Raw genomic sequence first — 19,844 nt, forward strand, 5'->3', positions numbered from 1 at the left:
TGTGTCTCTGACTCTCTCTCTATCTCTTATGAATAAATAAATAAAATCTTTTATAAAATAAAAACAATAAAATAAATTATAATGAAAATATGATGTATCAATATGTATGGAATGCAGCTAATATGGCTTAGAGAGAAATCTATAGAGAAGAATAACCAAAATCAAATATCTAAGCATCCAATTAAAAATTTGGAGAAACAGCTAATTAAACCTAAATAAAGTGAAAAGTTTTTTTAAAAAGACAGCAAGAGCAATAAATAGAAAATAGAAAATCAACAAAACCACAACATGGTTATTTGAAAAGAGCAATAACATTGATCTTCAAAATCTAGCAAGGGATGCCTGGATGGCTCAGCAGTTGAGCGTCTGCCTTCAGCTCAGGGCATAATCCCAGAATTCCGGAATCGAGTCCCACACATCAGGCTCCCTGCATGGATCCTGTTTCTCCCTCTGCCTATGTCTCTGCCTCTCTCTCTCTCTTTCTCTCTCTCTCATGAATAAATAAAATCTTTTTTTTTTAAGTCCAGCAAAATTGACCAACAAATATAATGAGAAGAAAACTAGCACAAGAAATAAACTGAAAAACAGTCCCTTAACCTACTACAGGAATTTAATCTGTTATTAAAAACTATCTCAAAAAATTCTAGTCTCAATTGGTTTCACCAGTGAATTCTAAGAGATATTTATGGAAAAATACCAATCCCACACAAATTCTTCCAGGAAATAAGAAAAGAAGCAATAGTTATCAACTTAATTTATGAGGTAACCATAACCATGATATCAAAGCCTGACAATGAACTCACTAAAAAGAAAAATTAAATAACAACCTGTCCCTTGGAAACAGAAACATAAGTCCTAAATAAAATATTAGCAAGTAAAGTTATATGCTATATAAAGTTATATGCTATAACATATAAAAAGGATATGACATCATGAACAGATTAATTCATATTCAAAAAGCAATCAATATAATTTACTAAATAAGAGAATAAAGAAAAATCATAAGTATCCCAAATAGATGTTAAAAAAATTAATGTTTAATATGTATTCCCAATATAAACTCTTAGCAAAGTAGAAATAGAAAAGGACTTCTTTTAATAATAAAGATTTTTTACTTACTGTTCTTATTATACAATATTGTGAAATATTGAAATGTTCTCCAAGAAACTAAATAAAGATGTTCAACCTCAGTTTTATTCAACATTTTGCTGGTGCCAGACACTAAAACGTGATAGTCATCTTCATCATCATCATTGTAATCATCATATGCATAGGGATTGCAGTCATTTTCCATAGATTATATGGCTTTGTATATAAATAACCTGAAGTATATACTGCATATAAACTATTAGAATAAATAAGTAAATTTCTCAAGATCACTGGACAAAGGTCAGTATGTATTATGTATTTCTAAATGTTAGAATAAATAATTGGAAAATAATTTTTAAAAATACTTATATTTTAGCACTAAAAAAAATCAAATACAGGAGTTTTAGCTCTAGTTAAAATGGAATAAATATAATCCATCTTACCTCTCTCACTGAATCCATCTAAAAACCTTAGACGGAATACAAAAAAGCAACTAACTAAAAGCTTTGAAAATTAAACAGGGGGCTTTCCATTCCAGACAAAATGGAATAAGCACTTCCCACCTTAATCCTGTAAATTACAACTAAAATCTTAGATCAAATACAGCTATCAGAACTCCCAGAAGAACAGAGAATATAATAAAGTGACTAAAATGCTCAGGATTCAAGGGAAGACCTAATAGTTAATTCAGTTAATTCCCTACCCCCCCCCCCCCCGCCCCATATACATTCTAGATTAGACACAAGAATAGCCCATACCCTGGAAATGCCAACTGACACAGGAAAAAAAAAAAGAAAAAGAAAAAGAAACAGCTTCAAGAAAAGCCTGTTCTGTCTAGCCAAAGAACCAGTTAGAAGAAATTCCTGTAGGACTTTTGACTACACTCATTTTACTCCACAGAAACACTGCTAAAATGTCTGCATGCTGCCCCTCCACCACCAGGTGCTGTGGAGAATGTGGAGCAGAGCCCTAGCCAGTTACATGCTGCACTAATGAAGTGCACTCTCCTGCTCCCCATTTGATGATGCAGAAAATACAGGGCAGAGTCTTATCACACAATTCCACTCTATATTAAGTATGACAACAAAAAGGCAGCACCTTGCCTCCTTCAAGCTAGAGTGGCAGGAGAAGATTACAGAAGAGAGAGAGCTGAAGAAAAGAATCATTTAAATCTGTATATGAAGTCTTTGGTATACCCCCAAGTGGCTCATGGGTAAAACCAGAATCAAATCAACAAAGTAAAAGCTCTGAGAACTTAAATATCATGTGAAATACTGTCCAAGTCTCAAATTGGCCACTGGTAGCATACAAACAGGATAGAACAAAATAACACTACAAAGATTTTAAATACTAAATTGACATCTGAACTACAGCCCACAAAAATGGTCCAGGATGTGTGCCCTAAACCCAAATAAATTGACTATCTGCTAAAATCGATTTCAGTAGGAACCAGAATTGCTTAACATAGATAGTACTGAAACCGTCCAGGACACAATCCAACATCACTCATCATATGAAGGAAAAGGAAAATCTCAACTCAAATAAGAAAAAATAATCAAGAGATGACATCCCCAAAATGAGACAGATGATGCTGGAATTATCTGACAAGTATCTTAAAAAAAGATATCATACAAAAGTACCAAGAAGCAATTATAACATTCTTAAAACAAATGAAAAAATTAAAAACTCTTAGTAAGAATATAGAGTATACAAAGAAAAACTAAATGACAATTTTAGAGTGGAAAATACAATTAACACATTTTTAAAATCTCACTGGGTGAGCTAAGTGGCCAAATGGAGATGATAAGAAAAGAATCAACTTAAAGAGAGATCAACAGAAATTATCCAAATCAAAATAACAAAGAGAAAGTAGATTTTTAAATAGATTTTAAAGAATTAACAGAGCCACATATCTGTGTGAAAATACCAAAAGGTCTAACATTTGTGTCAGAGACTCAGGAGAGAAGAGTGCAAGAATTATATATATATAATATATATATATTATATATATATATAATATATATGGAATGGCTAAAAATTCTCAAATTTGACGAAAAATATAAACCCACAAATTCAAGAACCTCAGACAAGATAAACCTAAGTAAATCTATAACCAGACACATCATAATCTAATTGCTGAAAACTAAAGACAAAAAAAAATCTTGAAATCAATCAGACACAAATGATACATTACCTTTGGAGGAATATCAATTCAAATAAATGATTTTTCTAATCTGAAAACCATCCATCTAATTTTCTTTCTGTTCCTCAAATATGTCAAGTTATTTTTTTCTCCCTGGGGCTCTGATGCTAGAAGCTCCTTCTGTCTGGAACAATCTTCCTTAGCCCCTTCTCACCACTAGCTTCTCATTTAGATCTTAACTCAATGCTGTTATCAGAGAAAACTTCTGGGAGTATCAACCCACCCCATATTTCCATCATTGCTCTTTCACATAACCCTGTATATTTTCATCCTGACGCATAACACCAACAGAAAAAAAAGTCACAATTATTTAATTATTTTACTTATGGCCTCCTTTCCCCCTGTACATTAAAATATTATTTCCATGAAGGCAAAGATCTTGTTTGTCTTGTCCACCTCTACGTTCCTAACATCTAGAACTGCTCATGCTAAACCCTCAATGAATATATGCTGAACAAATGAATGAACAACTGGGTAAATGTTTAAAATTAAACTAATTAGAAAGTAAGGGAGAACTAACACTGAGTAAAATTTAGTATAAATTATAACTCAGTTTTCAACATGCACTTGTCTTAACATTGTCTAGAGCTTTAAAAAATATAGATAGTTGGGACCCACTCCACACAATTCACACTATCTAGGGCTAGGGACTTGACACTGGCATTTTTTACAGTTCTCTAACTGATTCTAAGAAGCTTTCTACACCAAGGCTAAGAAACACTGACCTTACCAGTTGGCATATAATTCTGGTTCCATTAGCAAATAAATGGAGAAATCTAGCTATAATAATGATCCAATAAATATAATTCTAAAGAAGAAAGGGATATCTTTATCATGAAGCTTGAAGCAAAATCTCTCAGCAAAATAAATTCACATTAGTATGTACATTCTAGGAATATTGACAGCACAACAAATATTTTACAATGATATTAAAAATAACCTCCATCCTAAAGGGAATTTGAGCAATTTAAGTGTCAAAGAAAATCCAGATGGGGTGCCTGGAGGGCTCAGTCGGTTTAGCATCCAACTTTTGATTTCATGGGCAAACTTAAATGGACAACTTGAATACAAATTTTAACATTTACAATAATATAACATTTAGGTTTACTTCCTGATTTGTGTTTATTTTAATGAAAAAAATTATCATTGCAAATCCTGAGAATATCAAAGCTCAAATCAATTATTTTTTAGAACAGGTATTAAAAATAAAATCTCCAAAATTTAGAACAGTATAAGTTCTACATGTGAAAGATAATCAGTTCTTTGAAATGATGTATCTAAACTGGATATATGTAATACTTGATACCAACAAGCAAGAAAACCTCTCTCTACAGAGTTATTTTCACAGTAATCTCTATCTGAGACCACATTCTTATCTCAAGTTAAATTGATGTTCATCATATATTCCTATAAATTATGTTTAGGGCAAACACAACTAAATTGATGATTTTCTGAGCCCAATTAGAACTACTGTAATAGCGGCTCACCACGACTATGAAAAAGAATCACCACACTGAACTAACTTAAAGAACCTATAAATGAGATAGGTTACCAAGAAAATAAAACAGAGCTGAGTGAAGTCAGTCAGTCGGAGAAGGACAAACATTATATGTTCTCATTCATTTGGGGAATATAAATAATAGTGAAAGGGAATATAAGGGAAGGGAGAAGAAATGTGTGGGAAATATCAGAAAGGGAGACAGAACGTAAAGACTGCTAACTCTGGGAAACGAACTAGGGGTGGTAGAAGGGGAGGAGGGCGGGGGGTGGGAGTGAATGGGTGACGGGCACTGGGGGTTATTCTGTATGTTAGTAAATTGAACACCAATAAAAAATAAATTAAAAAAAAAAGAAAAGAAAACAGAATTGAGAAAAATAGAACAAATTGAGAAAATCTGAACACTGACAAATAATAAATGACTTTCATATTTTTCTATTTTTATGTAAGCTTGACTTATCTTCATGTGGAAATACTGGGGTTCCAAGTGAACAGTCAAAAAGGATTCTTGAGGATGCCTGGGTAGCTCAGAGTTTGAATGTCTGCCTTCGGCTCAGGGCACGATCCCAGGGTCCGGGATTGAGTGCCACATGGGGTTCCTTGCAGGGAGCCTGCTTCTCCCTCTGCCTATGTCTCTGCTTCTCTGTGTATGCATGTCTCTTGTGAATACTTTAACAAAATATTTTTTAAAAAGGTAATAAAAAAAAAGATTCTTGAGACAGCCTCAGTACCAAAAGGTGTTTTTATTAAAGCATTTTTATTAAAATGAGGACAGGAGCATGGGCAGAAAGAGCTGCACTGGGGTTGTGAGGGAAGACTGATGATATACTTTCAAGTTGGGAGGGGGTTAGGGTTAGGGAGCTTAAGTCTAAGGAATTTGGAAGCAAAGTTTCCATGACCTTGAGGGAGCTAGCTATAGTTAAGAAAAGGTCATTTATTACTATCTAATAAAACCTTAGTCATGAGACCCTTCAGATGTATATCAGTGGGCCATATGCTAGGGGGATGACTGCCAACATGTATCTTGGGGAGTAGACAAGTTCCCAAAGAAATTTTTATATGTTAAAGGAGACTTATAGGATCCTGAAGGTTGGGATAATGTTAAGCTAAGATTGCCTTTTGTCCTTAACAAAAGTATTAACATCAAGTTAGTTAAGTTTCTCCAGGAAATTCACTCTGCCTGTCTCAACGTCTTGTCAATGGGCTGTAAATTGTAGGGAAATTTAATTTTCTTTTCTTTTGCCTTTGTTTCTCCACATCAATCTCACCCAGCTAAGAAAAGATCAAAACATAACGATGAAAAGTTTAGATACATGACAGCATTTGAAAATAAGTAAAATAAATTTAATATTTAAAAAGTATATTCAGGGGCAGTTGTCTGGCTCAATCATTAATGTGTGAAACTCTCGGTCTAAGGGTTGTGAGTCAAGCCCCATGTTGCATATGAAGTCTACTAAAAAATAAAATTTTTTTTAAATAATTAAACTTAAAAAATAAAGTAAAAATTATATCCATATTTAGGTAAAGACATATCCACAAGCTATATTGAAATAAAGAATAAAAATAACCTCACATAGTCTTGAATTTCAGAAAATGTAGGCACAAAAAAACCACAACGAGGCTACCCGCAAGGTACAAAATAAAAGAAATCCATTTTCTCAACTTTTTTTTCAACTTTTATGAAGGCAATGCCAAGTATTTCTTTTAGACAATATATCAATTTGACAAGGATTTCATCTCCTTTTAGGCTCATTCAATAGTTTATAATTATATTATTCTTCCTTTGAGGTAAGTACTGCTTATAAGAAAAAAAGAGAATCTTCTGGTTTATATTCTTCCTTTAATGTCAAACTATATGCTAAGAACCTAGTATGTATGTACCTAGTATGATACAAAACCAGGAAGGACAACAATGAAAACAGAATATCTGCCTTTAAAAAAATAGACAATCTGTTTTAAGTTAAGACAAATTAAAACCAACTTCAAAGAAATGGTCTTAAGTGTGAGTGACAATGGCCCAAAGTAAAATTAAGATTTTTAAAAGATATTCTTGAATACTTAAAGTCATAGAAGGCTCATTAGAAGATTGAGAAAAAGGGATGCCTGGGTGGCTCAACACTTAAGCATCTGTCTTCAGCCCAGGGCATGGTCCTGGAGTCCCAGGATAGAGTCCCACATTGGGCTCCCTTGCGTGGAGCCTGCTTCTTCCTCTGCCTATGTCTCTGCCTCTGTGTGTGTGTCTCTCATGAATAAATAAATAAAACCTTTTTAAAAAAAAGAAATTGAGAAAAATATTACTACTCTCCATCTTTTCTGTCAAAAGTTTCCCACTGAAACCAAAAATTCAAATATTGGTTAATATGAATAGATTTTAAGACACTTAACAGTAATTGTTGGGGATAATCAGGATGTTCCAAATAAAGCTAAATCTGCAATTCCTAATAAATTCTATCTCCTGATATTGAGATAGCCTGCAGATAAAATAGTATGTACTATTATGTACTATTAAGAATATTTTAATGCATTCAGGAGAACTCTACAGATATCACAAAGTATGATGGGTCATTCCTCACACACACACACACAGAGTTGATCATATGCTGATTAATAAAGAAAGCCTTTACATTTTTAACACATTGAAATAATTGAATATATTCTATGTTTCATAATGGAAGCAAGTTTGAAAGAATAACAATTAGAAAGCCAATTTTATAAAAATTAAATAGTACTCTTCTAAATACATCAAATTTTTAAAATATGAATTAATACTTTAAGTCAAAATTAAAAATAATATAAAATGTGCAGAATACAGCTAAGCAGTATATGAAGGAAATTGTCTTAAAAATACATATAATCAAAAAGAGACTGAAAAATAATTGATTAAGCTTCCATTTCAAGACACTAGAAAAAGAACAAGTCAAACCTAAAGAAAGTACAAAGAAAAATTATAATCAATGAAATAGAAAATATAGAACAGATAAAAACAAAGTCAAAGTTTTCTTTAAAAACAGATTATAAATAATGGTAAACTTCTAGCAAGATTGATTACAGAAAAAAAGGAAGGGGAGGGAGGGAGGGATGTAGGAAAACACAAATTACCAATATCAGGAGGAAAGGAAGGGGCATCACTATAAATCTTATAGACAAAAAAAGATGGAAATACTATGATTAAGCAAATATATTTGCCAGTTTGGAAGAAATGGGTATATTTCTCTAAAAGGTAAATTAATAGAAGTAGACAAAAGAAGAAAAACAAAATATAAATAGTCCAGTATCTATTAAGGTGTATAAAAATTGGTTTTATTATTATTTTAGTACATCAAGGTGATATGACAGATTGAGAGATGAGAAGACAAAGTTTGCTAAAAGCTTGTTATACTCACAGATCTCAATGTCATAGAGGGTCACACAGAGAAACATCACGATTGGTGGGGAGGCAGGAAGATGAAAATATGGATGAGAGCCTTTACTGTGATTTCCACAGGAAGTAACATCGAGACAGGGTATGTAGGTTTAGGATTGGCTGATTTGAATAATTTCAGCAGGCTTTGCAGCACAGTGGGCTGTTCCTTGTCTGGTACCTATTCTTGGGGTGATTAAAGCCAGAAAACAATGGCCCCTAGTATGAGAACCCCATAGAGGAGTTGGTTGATGGTGAGCCCTGGATTGGTTAGTTTGCCTAAGAAAGGAACATTTATAGGAGAGTCATTTACTATCTCCAGTAATTGGTTAATCCTAGAAGGTGCAGTCTCTTCAAGGTCAACAAGACCCAGACACCAAATCATCAGAAATACACATTTAATAGATAAGGGAATCAAATTCTTTCTTTAAATCCTTCCCACAAGTAAAATCACATGTCTAGAATTCTTTAAGAGTGAATCCTTATAAAATTTAAGGAAGAATAAATCAATCTTGCAAAAAATAAACTCTTCGAGAGAACAGGAGGAAAAAGAACACTTACTCTTTTTTAAGAACACAGCATAACCTTGACTTCAAAACCTTAAAAAAGTCATTACAATAAAGGACCTCATCTGTCTTCCTTGTCAATAATTCTATCACCAGTACTGCCCTCCTTTGGCTTATTTACTGTTACGATATTCTAGACATTAATTCTGATCAAGGAACTTATTTCACAGTAAAAGAAATGTAGCATCAGGCTTGTGCTCACAAAATTCACTAGGTCTAACATACCCTCATCACTTAAAAGCAGTCAATCTACAAGAACAATAGAAGGGCTTGCTGAAAACTCAATTAAGGTGCCAGTTGCAAGATCAGACCTTGAGAGGACAGAGTTTAAGCACACATGGTGCTTCATATGCAATATATATCAAGTACCTCTTCTCATTATTTTACCAATAACACACAAAGTGTTTGCCTCCTGTCTCCATAACTTTGAGCTCTATTTATTTATAAATCTTGATTCCCAAGAGAGAAATGCTTCCACTTAGAGATACAGCTCTGATTCTACAGACTTGAAATTTGAGTGTTTAACTAGCATTTTGGGTGACTGATGCTACTGAAACAAAGTAGAGGTTACTCTACTGACTGCAGTGATTTGTCACAATTAACATGTGAAATCTAAATTGCTGATACACAGTGAAGGCAGGAAACACTTTATCAGGGCACAGGTTTAGTCTTCCATTACATAAAGAACCCTGAACAACTGATACCCTGATTGAGGGCAAAGGAAACATGGGGGGTGGGGCGGGGTGCAGAAAAAGGAAGTCAGAAATATCATCTACAGCCTTGGACTAGTTAGCTATAAATTTCCTTCTCTCTTCCTGTGTGTGTGTGTGTGTGTGTGTGTGTGTGTGTGTGTTAACTATTTTCATCTTCCTTCTTTTTATTTTCTAAAAGTTTTATAAGAAGTTAACAAAGTGGGGTGCCTGGGTGGCTCAGTCAGTTAAGAGACAGACTATTGATTTCAGCTCAGGTCATGGCCTCACCGTTGTGAGAGCAAGCCTGTATCAGGTTCTGCACTCAGTGGGGCGTCTGCTGTAGATTCTCTCTCCCTCTCTGACCCTCTTCATCTCCACTCACTCACATATGTGCATACACATACTCTCTCTCTCTCAAATAAATCTTTTTTTTAAAAAAGGGAAAAGAAAAAAATTATAACAGTATTTAGATAACAAAATATTTAGATAGGCTATGACCAAATTTTTATTCCAGTCTGAACTCAGATCACATAGGATTTTAATTGTTGAACAAATGAACTGGCCAGATATAAAGACAATCACTGTTGGAAACTTTTATCTCCTCATTTTGAAGAGTGAGAAAACTTTTGTTATACAAAATATAGTTGTATCATATTAGGCAGAAACTTAAGAGTTGTTTGGAATATCATGTGGAAATTCACATATGAGTAAAAAGATGCATATGGGTGCTAAGTGGTCAAGGGAGTGAAATGTACCAGATTTGTAGCTTTTTATTGTTCCAGGGCCATGCGTGGGAATCTTCAAACCATATTTGTGCTTTGTTAGATGGCTCTCTGTTGGATTCAGCCAACAGGATATAATAGAAGGTATTAGAAAGACTGGTGAATGAAGGTGTTTCTTCCTATGTATCTGCTTCTTAATTTGAAAGCAGTAATTCTTTCCCATAGTAGCAAATGAATCTGTGTAGCTACAATTTTTCCAACATGCTCCTGCTTTAGTTTTCCTTATGTCACTCTGTATCCCTTCAAAATTATACCACATAAGCTACAAAATAATGACAGGTTGATATAAAATATAGGAATTAGATTGGGATGGATGCCACAAATTTAGCAAAATTTAAACCTCAGAGATTATACAGAATATGAGTCATTTTGCTGTTGTTCAAATAAACATGACACCTTCATAGTTGGGACAGATTTCATTTTCAAAACACATGAAAGTACAACCAAAGAGTAAAGATAAAATCATTTCTTCATGAAGTTATTACTTACTTCTGAGACTAATGTAGGGCAACCAAAAATACCTAAAACTATAGAACAGCATTCTTCTCACAATCTGTATAGGTACTGACAGGCAATTGCACCCAATCAAAATATAGGCTACTAGAATCTGGCTTATCCCAAAACATCTGGATCAGGAGTTGCCTTCACTATTCTTTCTCTGCTTTGATGAAGATAGCATCCAGCAGCACTTATTCTTGCTACTTGCATATCAAACACATTTTCTGAACTAATGAAGTTAGACGATTACATGAAAATTTAGAGAGGCTTCAAAATGTAATGGAAATACAGGCAGTATCTAAGTGCACTGAGACCAACTCACTTTCCTGTGTGTCAGAAATCATTTGCATAAATTCCTTTACTTGCATTAATAAGCTTATGTCCAGAAAATCATTTTAATGTACCTTCCCTCACCAATGGTTAGATGAATGATACGATACCAATAAGCAAACTAATCAACCAACAAAATAAACTCTAAATACTATGCAAAAATCAAAGTACTTTCTATATAAATCCCAGTGAGAAATTCTAAAAAAGATTGAGGGTAATATAGTTTTTAGTCAGAATAACTTTGATTCTTGTGAAATAGTTCAGATGAAATCCATTTCTAATACATTTTTACTATCTTCAAAGTCCCAAGGATCTGACCTCACTTTTGAGCTCCTGAGACACTAGCACCAGCTGAGCTATACCGCCTCTTCAGAAGGCTGAATCCCAGCAACAACAGGTCTCTCCAAGTTTTCAAGTTATAATAATTTCACCTATTCCTCTTGCTCCCCAAGGCCTAAAAATGGTGGCACTGATTGCCTCTGTTACTATTTCTAAGATATTTTAGTGTTTCTTTTTTGCTTTTTCAGTTCTCCAATATATACAATTACTTGTATTATCTATTTCTGACTAGACCCTGACTGAGGACTTTCTTTTTTTTTTTTTTTTTTTTTTCCCTGCTGAGCAAGGAGCCTGATATAGACTCCACTCCAGGATCCCAAGATCATGACCTGGTGAAGGCAGATGCTTAACCAACTGAGCCACCCAGGTACCCCAACCATTTTAACTTTATATTTGCAGTAGCCACCAGTATGGGGAAAGGATAGTATTACTCTAGCACTCATCCAGGCTCTCAAGTATTAAGTGGAATTCATACTTTATCACTTCTGGGATTTCTTAACTTCAGTCTCCATTTATCCACCACTACTACCCAACCCCCAATCTTACCAGAGTTCACCCACAATGTGGGAGAGCATGATGCAAGTTTCACACTCAAATATCAACTCCCTTACTGCCACCTTTCTTTATCCTTATATAACCTTCCAGTACAGGAGAGGCTCTTTCTTTCAGTGTAGCAGGAAAATTCCCTTGTTCTGTAATTTTCCTATTCTCTTTCCTCTAGTAAGATTCTTGTATTTCAGCTATCGCCATGAGGAGAATATGCCCCAGTTATCCTGCTGGTCCCAAGAGCCACCTCAGTCAAATGGCAGCATAAGGCGGATTTTCCCAAGGAAACCTGCACCCTGGGGTAAATTTCTCTAGCTAAACTGCAATCCTGCAGTTTAATAAATGGTTTTTGTTTGATGCTACTGAGATTTTTGAGTTTATCAATCAGAAATAGCTAATTAATAGAGAAGTTGGATTCTTAGCCAACCTCTACTTCTAGAATATTAAAGGAAAGTGGAAATTAGAAGACACTTTCACTCTTTAAAAGCTCTATTATAAAGCTATGGACTCCACAATTATCATCTCTTGGGCTGGGATCAAGTCCCAATCAGGTTCCCTGCTCAGTGGGGAGCCTGCTTCTCCCTCTGCCTCTGCCTGCTAATTCTCCACTTGTGTACACTCTTTCTCTCTCTCTCTAATAAATGAATAAAATCTTTTTTAAAAGAAAAGGAAAGAAGAAAAGAAAAGAAAAAGAAAAAAGAAAAGAAAAGAAAAGAAAAGAAAAGAAAGAAAAGAAAAGAAAAGAAAAGAAAAGAAAAGAAAAGAAAAGAAAAGAAAGAAAGAAAAAGAAAAAGAAAAAAGTAACAGATTTAAAGAAGTTGCCTAAGCTCAGGCATCTAGGAGGTGGAGTAGAAATCAAAAACACCCTTTCTCTACAAATCAAAACTACAATGAGAATGGCTAAAATCAACAATACAAGAAACAGGTGTTGGTGAGGATGTAGATAAAGGGGAACCCTCTTACACTGTTAGGGGAGGGCAAACTGGTGAACTCTGGAAAACAGTATGGAGTTTCCTCAAAAAGTTAAAATTAGAACTACCCTATTATCTAGCAATCGCACTACTAGGCATTTACCCAAAGGTTACAAAAATACTAGTTCCAAGGGATACAGGCACCCATTGTTTATAGCAGCAATTATCAACAATAGCTAAAATATGGAAAGGGCCCAAATGTACATCAACTGATGAATGGATAAAGAAGATACGAAATACACACACACACACACACACACACACACACTATAGAATATTACTCAGTCATCGAAAAGAATGAAATCTTGCCATTTTCAACAACATGGATGGAGCTAGAGAGTATTATGTTAAGTGAAATATGTCAGTCAGGGAAAGACAAATACCCTATGATCTTGCTTATATATGGAATTTAAGAAACAAATCAAATGAACATAGGAAAAGAAAGAGAGGCAAACCAAGAAATAGACTCTTAATTCTAGAGAACAAACTGATGCTTACTGGAGGGGAGGTGGGAGTGAGGAAACAGGTTAAACAGGTGATGCAGATTGTAGGTAAGTACTGAATCACTAAATTCTACACCTGAAACTAATATTGTACTACTGTATGAAAACTATTTTACTATTATTGTATGTTAACTAGCTGGAATTTAAATAAAAACTTGATGAAAAAAATCAATATTTCTCTGATTACAAAGCTTTTGTTCTTAAACTTTAACCTATTCAGGGATGATATTCAAAATATTTAACAACTCAAATTAATATAAATTAAAATATAAATATATAAATCAAAATTTATTTTTAAATTCCCTTCATTCTCAACTCTCTGTATTATAAGCCTGTTTATCAAGTAATAAATGTTGTAGTGCAAACTATTCACCAAATAAGCCTAATAAATTCAAGTCATTTTTTAATTTTTAGAAAATGTTGTTCAAATTTTTTGTGATTTTTTTTGATGCCAACTGTCATTAGGCAAATCACGCCCCTTTCTGAGCCATGAAGTGACCTAAGTATATTAAATTCTTCCAACTCTCCCACTAAATTGATAGTCATTAATTTTGAGTCTCTCAATAACTAGAGGAAAGTTATTAACTTCAATATTGCTTGTAATACTGAATCTTCTATCAGTCTCTGCTAAACAGAAATTGCATTTTAAGAAAAGTTCTATTCTTTACAATGTCTGAGATCCTCACAGTTATTTATCTCTTGTTTTAAGTCATAAAAATCAATTATACTGTCATATTTATTTTTCGTAAGCCTAATTCTTCAAGCCAAAAGAAAAGAGCACAAAACAAGAAAGTGAACTCTATTACTAGATTGCTTCAGTTTGAATTCTGACTCTGTCATTTAAACTTTAAATTCTGAGCCTCAGTTTCCTCATTTTTTTAAGATTTATTTATTTATTTATTTGAGAGAGAGAGAGATAGAGCATGTGCACAAGTGGCGGAAAGGGCAGAGAGAAAGGGGGAGGGATAATCCTCAAGCAGACTTCCCACTGAGTGCAGAGCCTGTCTTGGGCCTCATCCTAGGACCCTGAGATCATAACCCCAGCCAAAAGCAAGAGTTAGCAGCTTAACTGATTGAGACACCAGGCATTCCCTAGTTCCCTCATTTTTAAAAATCTCCATAATTATAGTACTCAAATACTATAACATTTGGCATGATGCCTGGTACAGAATAAACACTATATAAGCACTAGCTCTTATTTTTATTAATAAAATTAATTTCATTAATATCTCTGAGAGATGTTTTTTAACAATTCACATCATTACATGAATATAAAATGTAACAGATTCTCAGGGGTGATTCCCCTATATTCATTCAAAATCAAAACGTCCAATACCACTAACTTCTCTCCAATCCTCTAATGGGTAGGAAAAGAAGATTTATACCACTGTTAACCTGCACAGCTTGCCCTCTGGAGTTTTAACTGTATTAATGAATTTTCTTTGAGACTACCCACTGTGAGAGAGTTTTAAGCTTTATTTCATTCCCTAGAGGCCTTGGAAGCTTTAAAAATTAAAATTCAGTGTCATCTGGTTTGGCAAAGGTTCTCATGGTAAAAGTGAACTTCAGTGATCTACTTGTCACTCTCTGCCCAACCCCTTAATTTAGCTTTTAGCCTGTGTACTCCTTATTTCTTCCTAATTCTGGAAGCACTCATGAATATATTTATTTCTAATTTATCTATAATTTTGATGTTTGCAGAGAATGGGTCAGTTCAGTTGCCAGTAGATCATGCCATTCCACATATATATTCATCATTAACTCATGAGTACTATTTTTATTTTAAAATAATATATTCACAGCATAAATAGATATCAAATTATGATTCTAAAATGAACAGTAAAATTGTCTTCCTTGACCTCTCTCTAGTTCCATTCCCAGAAATAATTTATTTTAACAGTAACTGAGTTATTACTTAGAGGTTTTTTGGGTTTTTTCTTTTCTTTTTTCTTTTTATTTATTTATTTTTTTTGTATTTACCATTACAAGTTTAATATATGGACTTATACTGCAATTTGTCAATTTTTGGCAACTCTTGACTCTGAGTACTATAAGAAATCTGGCACATTTTACAGTTTCCCAATCTTTCACTTCTTGTTTTTATTGTCCTACTGATACTAAGTTTTCTAATATTTATATTTCTATATTATAACTAGGTCCTCCATACTTCGTATAGATTGATCTAAAACCACTCAGTATTAAAACAAAAATTTGAATATCATAGTTATTTCCTATCAAACCAACTAGTATGGCCAAACACATAGAGAAGTAAATGAAATTCTGTCACCAAATTCATGATTCTTCAAGAATGACCCACAAACGAGCTAAAAATGCCTTTTTTATTCATTTGTTTTCATTTTACTTTACCGAGGAAATGTTTATTCTAGGGGTATATCACCATTCTCTCATTTCCCTTTTTATATTTTGCTGGAGCATCTTTATACATGGAAATGTAAAAGTACTAACTTTCTGAGCTCTCCCATGCCAGAAAATTATTTTCTTGATTCATTTACATTGAATAAAGGCAGAATTTTATATTCGAATTTATTTCCTCTTGGAAATTCAAGAAAGTATTATTTCATTATCTCCTAGCTCTGAAATGTTACTAATGCTGATGGGAAAGTGTTTGATATCAATATGTTTCTCATCCCTCTGTAGGTGACCTAGTTACTTTTCTCTGTGGAAGCTTCAAGGGTATTTTAATTCTAGTTTTCTGAAAATGCAAAACAATATAAAAGGGATGTATGTCTTTTAAAATTTAAGTTCCTTGGTATTTTGTTGAGTTCTTCTAATTGAAGATTTCTGTTTTAATTCAGTTCAGGATAACTTACTGTTTTTTATATCAAATACTCCTAACTACTATCTTACCATTCTGTTTCTGGAATGCCTAATAAACAGATGTCTGGCTTGTTTCTAGCCTCCATTTATCATATTTTCAATCGGTTTGTCTTTTTATATTAAAATAATGCTATGTTGTAGTTTTTTAAAAAATACCTATTTCATTGGGACCATGTAAAAGAGAGATATATGTATATGTCTTTCATATGAAACCAGAAGCCTGAGTTTTTAAATATTTTTATATAAAGCTTATAAAAATGTTGAAAATCAAACTATATACCCTTTAAAATTACAGCATATCTATACATGTAAATTTTAAATATGTAGAAAGTAAATTTTCTAATATTTTTAAGTAAAAATTATAAAATTAATTCCATTATTTCATAAGTTTGAGAACAATTTTGACCTGAGATCAATAATTTGGATTTTTTATGAGATATATACTCATATGTTTTAAGGGCATGTTATTTGCAGAAGAGTTTCCAAAATCAAAGTGTTCTGTGTGATTAAACTATTTTGCTTCTTGGGTAAGCAAGGTACTGCCCAATACTTTCAATTGCAAGTATTTCATGTCATAAAACAGCAATACTTAAAAAAGGAGTTTCCATATCCAAGTTAAAAGAGAAAAATTTAAATTAAGTAAAAGCAACTGGTAGAATAACTCATCTTCTTTAGGACTCATCACCAACTTGTTTCACTACAAACACATTTAGCAAATACATATGCATTCTTTATGGGTACCTTCATAGATTTGCATTTTTTCCTAGTAGCTATAATATTATAATAGAAATAACTATGAATTCACTAAATATTCTTTTTTTTTAATTTTTATTTATTTATGATAGTCACAGAGAGAGAGAGAGAGAGAGAGAGGCAGAGACATAGGCAGAGGGAGAAGCAGGCTCCATGCACCGGGAGCCTGACGTGGGATTCGATCCCGGGTCTCCAGGATCGCGCCCTGGGCCAAAGACAGGCGCCAAACCTCTGCGCCACCCAGTGAGGGATCCCTCACTAAATATTCTTATGCTTAAAAACTCTGTACTAGTAATAAATGTGGACATTCTCCACAGTGGATCCTAATGTGTACAATGACTCACTTGAGAAACACAACACAACCATAAAATTTCTCAAGATAAAGAAATGATCTATTAAAACATTTTTAAAAACCACATTTATTTAACAAGTATGAGACTCTCCGGTGTCAAGAACACTGCTGGATGATTTTAAACTCTCTTTGAACTTACAGCGACAAAAAAAAATCATAGAACCTGATGCTAATGTCTGATAGCATTTCTGATAGCTCTCATCAAATTAGTTTCTTTGACATCTTAGACATTCCCAGATATCAATTTAACTAGCTTGCATTTGTCCTTTCTTTAAATTAGTTCTTCCTAATTTTCTATCAGTTACCTCACCACTAAAAACATTATAATTCAACTCTTGGCATTGTGCACCTACTAAAATTTTATTTCAGCAAGCAATGCTACTTCTCAAGTTGATGGCTAAACTTTAAAACCTGGTTGATGAGCTTGTTTTGATAATTTGTTATTAATAATATAATGACAGCCCAATTTCTATAAAAATTCATTTTAACAATACCTACACATGGAAAGCTAACTTTTTAACTGCAAAATTCAAATTGATCTTTTAGTAAATTTATTCTGAATGAAACAGTCAAGTATTCATTTTTAAATTTCATCTCCTTTACTTATTTCAACTTATTCAATAGTAGGTATTTATAAAATGGAAATTTAGTTAGAAAAATTCTTATCAACAGTTTAAAATACAAATTTAGCATGGATTAAAACAGGGCACTGAAGAGTCTTAGGTACAAGATGGATTTAAACTGAAAAGAAAAAATTTACACTGATAAATAAACTGAGCTGAACCTAAAGTAAACCTTCTACTTCATACACAACATGATTATATTTTCCTATATATCCTAAAAACAGATGTTCTCTGGCCCAACAGGAGATGTTCCATGTAATAGTCTCTCCCAGAGCAATGCTAGACTTTTCTGCTTAGCCTTCAAGAATTTTGTTCAACTTTAAAAATAAGGAAGTACATGCTAGCCAAAGATGTTACAACAGCCTACCAGGTACCTCTCTCAGATCCTAATATACTGTTCAGATTATACAGTCTTTTCCATGATTCCTAGATTACAAATAAGTTTGGTTATAGAGGAGTCTTCTTACCATATCTGACAGTTTAGTAGATTTTTGTGTTCTTGACAAGAAAGCAGTATAGTAGTTAGTCAAGTCAGGCAGTTCATCAGAAATTCTAACCTGTGAATTCCAAAAAGCATGTTGAAAGAAGGGATAAAAAGTATGTATCATTCCTAATTATCAATTCAAGTGGCACAAAAAATAATAAATTTGCAAGAAAATATATCAAGGTTGTTCTATCATTGGAGATAGACGTATTTATTATAAATTTTAAGTGGGATATAAAAGTAAAAGACTTTAAGTCAATGAGATACTAAAATTTAAAAAGAGTTGATTATAAGAACTCTAGAAAAGTAGGATGGATCTACATACATTATTTAAACACATTAAGAGGGGATCCCTGGGTGGCTCAGCGGTTTAGCACCTGCCTTTGGCCCAGGGCGTGATCCTGGGGTCCTGGGATCAAGTCCCGCATCGGGTTCCCTGCATGGAGCCTGTTTCTCCCTCTGCCTGTGTCTCTGCCTCTCTCTCTCTTTGTCTCTCATGAATAAATAAATAAATAAATAAATAAATAAATAAATAAATATCTTAAAAATAAAAAAATAAACACATTAAGAGTGAGTTACCATACTGTAATGTCAAATTTAGACATCAATTTGTGTTGCTTCGTAACACATATATAAATAATATATATGATATTTAGCCAATCATAGTATTATTTGTTAGTATTAAATTATTAATACATAACTTAAAAATATATTAACAGTAACTACTTAAATTTATTATGTAGAAATCCTACATTAATAAATTTTCTAAACAAAATGATCCACACTCTCTTGAATATTGTAAATCATTACGTGCATTGAGAATGTAAATTAATAGGCTACATGAAGCTGGTAATCTAAAAATTTAATTAGCAATTAATTAATCCTTGTGATATTATGCTTCTGATTCATCATACAATTTAGTCATTTGCATTCACTTAATATTTTAAACTGTATAAACAGTAGTAACATTCTTTGTGTATACAAAAGAGAAGAGAATTTATTTTCCCATTTTTACACACTTCACTGTTTCTATTCCAGAATTTGGTATGCATATTTAGTAATTTAGAATTTGATACCAAGTAGAATAATTAGATACCTCTTTGTTCACTTTATGAGGAATAGTAATCTACTAAAAACTCCATCCCTCACATGCTGTATCTTTGAAACTATATGCCTCTCTACCCTAAATGCTGAACTAGTGCTTCTCCACACTTTTCCTAATACTAATTCTATCTAGTCACCCAAAGGAAAACTGATTTTACCACTTTAAAAAACAGAAATCCAGTCACATCTTGTGAAAACCTTCAAATACAGAGTATCTGAACATTATTATTTTGTGTGATTTTATATTTGTTGATGATGAAAAAATAATTCACT

General features: G+C 33.1%; 1 protein-coding gene across 41 annotated transcripts in view; it reads right to left on the bottom strand.

Moving 5' to 3' along the window:
* STPG2 (sperm tail PG-rich repeat containing 2) overlaps positions 1-19,844 on the bottom strand; it is a 533,064-nt gene that overhangs the window by 363,846 nt on the left and 149,374 nt on the right. For 40 of the 41 annotated variants that reach the window (XR_007407755.1, XR_007407756.1, XR_003126915.3 and 37 more), the window contains one exon: positions 18,451-18,540. The exons of the other annotated variant lie outside the window; for it this stretch is intronic. Coding sequence is in view for 20 of the 40 variants with exons in the window: in XM_049104919.1 (XP_048960876.1) it covers positions 18,451-18,540 (90 nt within the window). In the remaining 20 variants the exon portion in view is untranslated. The remainder of the gene's footprint in view (positions 1-18,450; positions 18,541-19,844) is intronic. 41 annotated transcript variants of the gene reach the window in all.

The sequence above is a fragment of the Canis lupus genome, chromosome 32 (genome assembly GCF_003254725.2).
Source record: "Canis lupus dingo isolate Sandy chromosome 32, ASM325472v2, whole genome shotgun sequence".
Classification (NCBI taxonomy): Eukaryota; Metazoa; Chordata; class Mammalia; order Carnivora; family Canidae; genus Canis; species Canis lupus.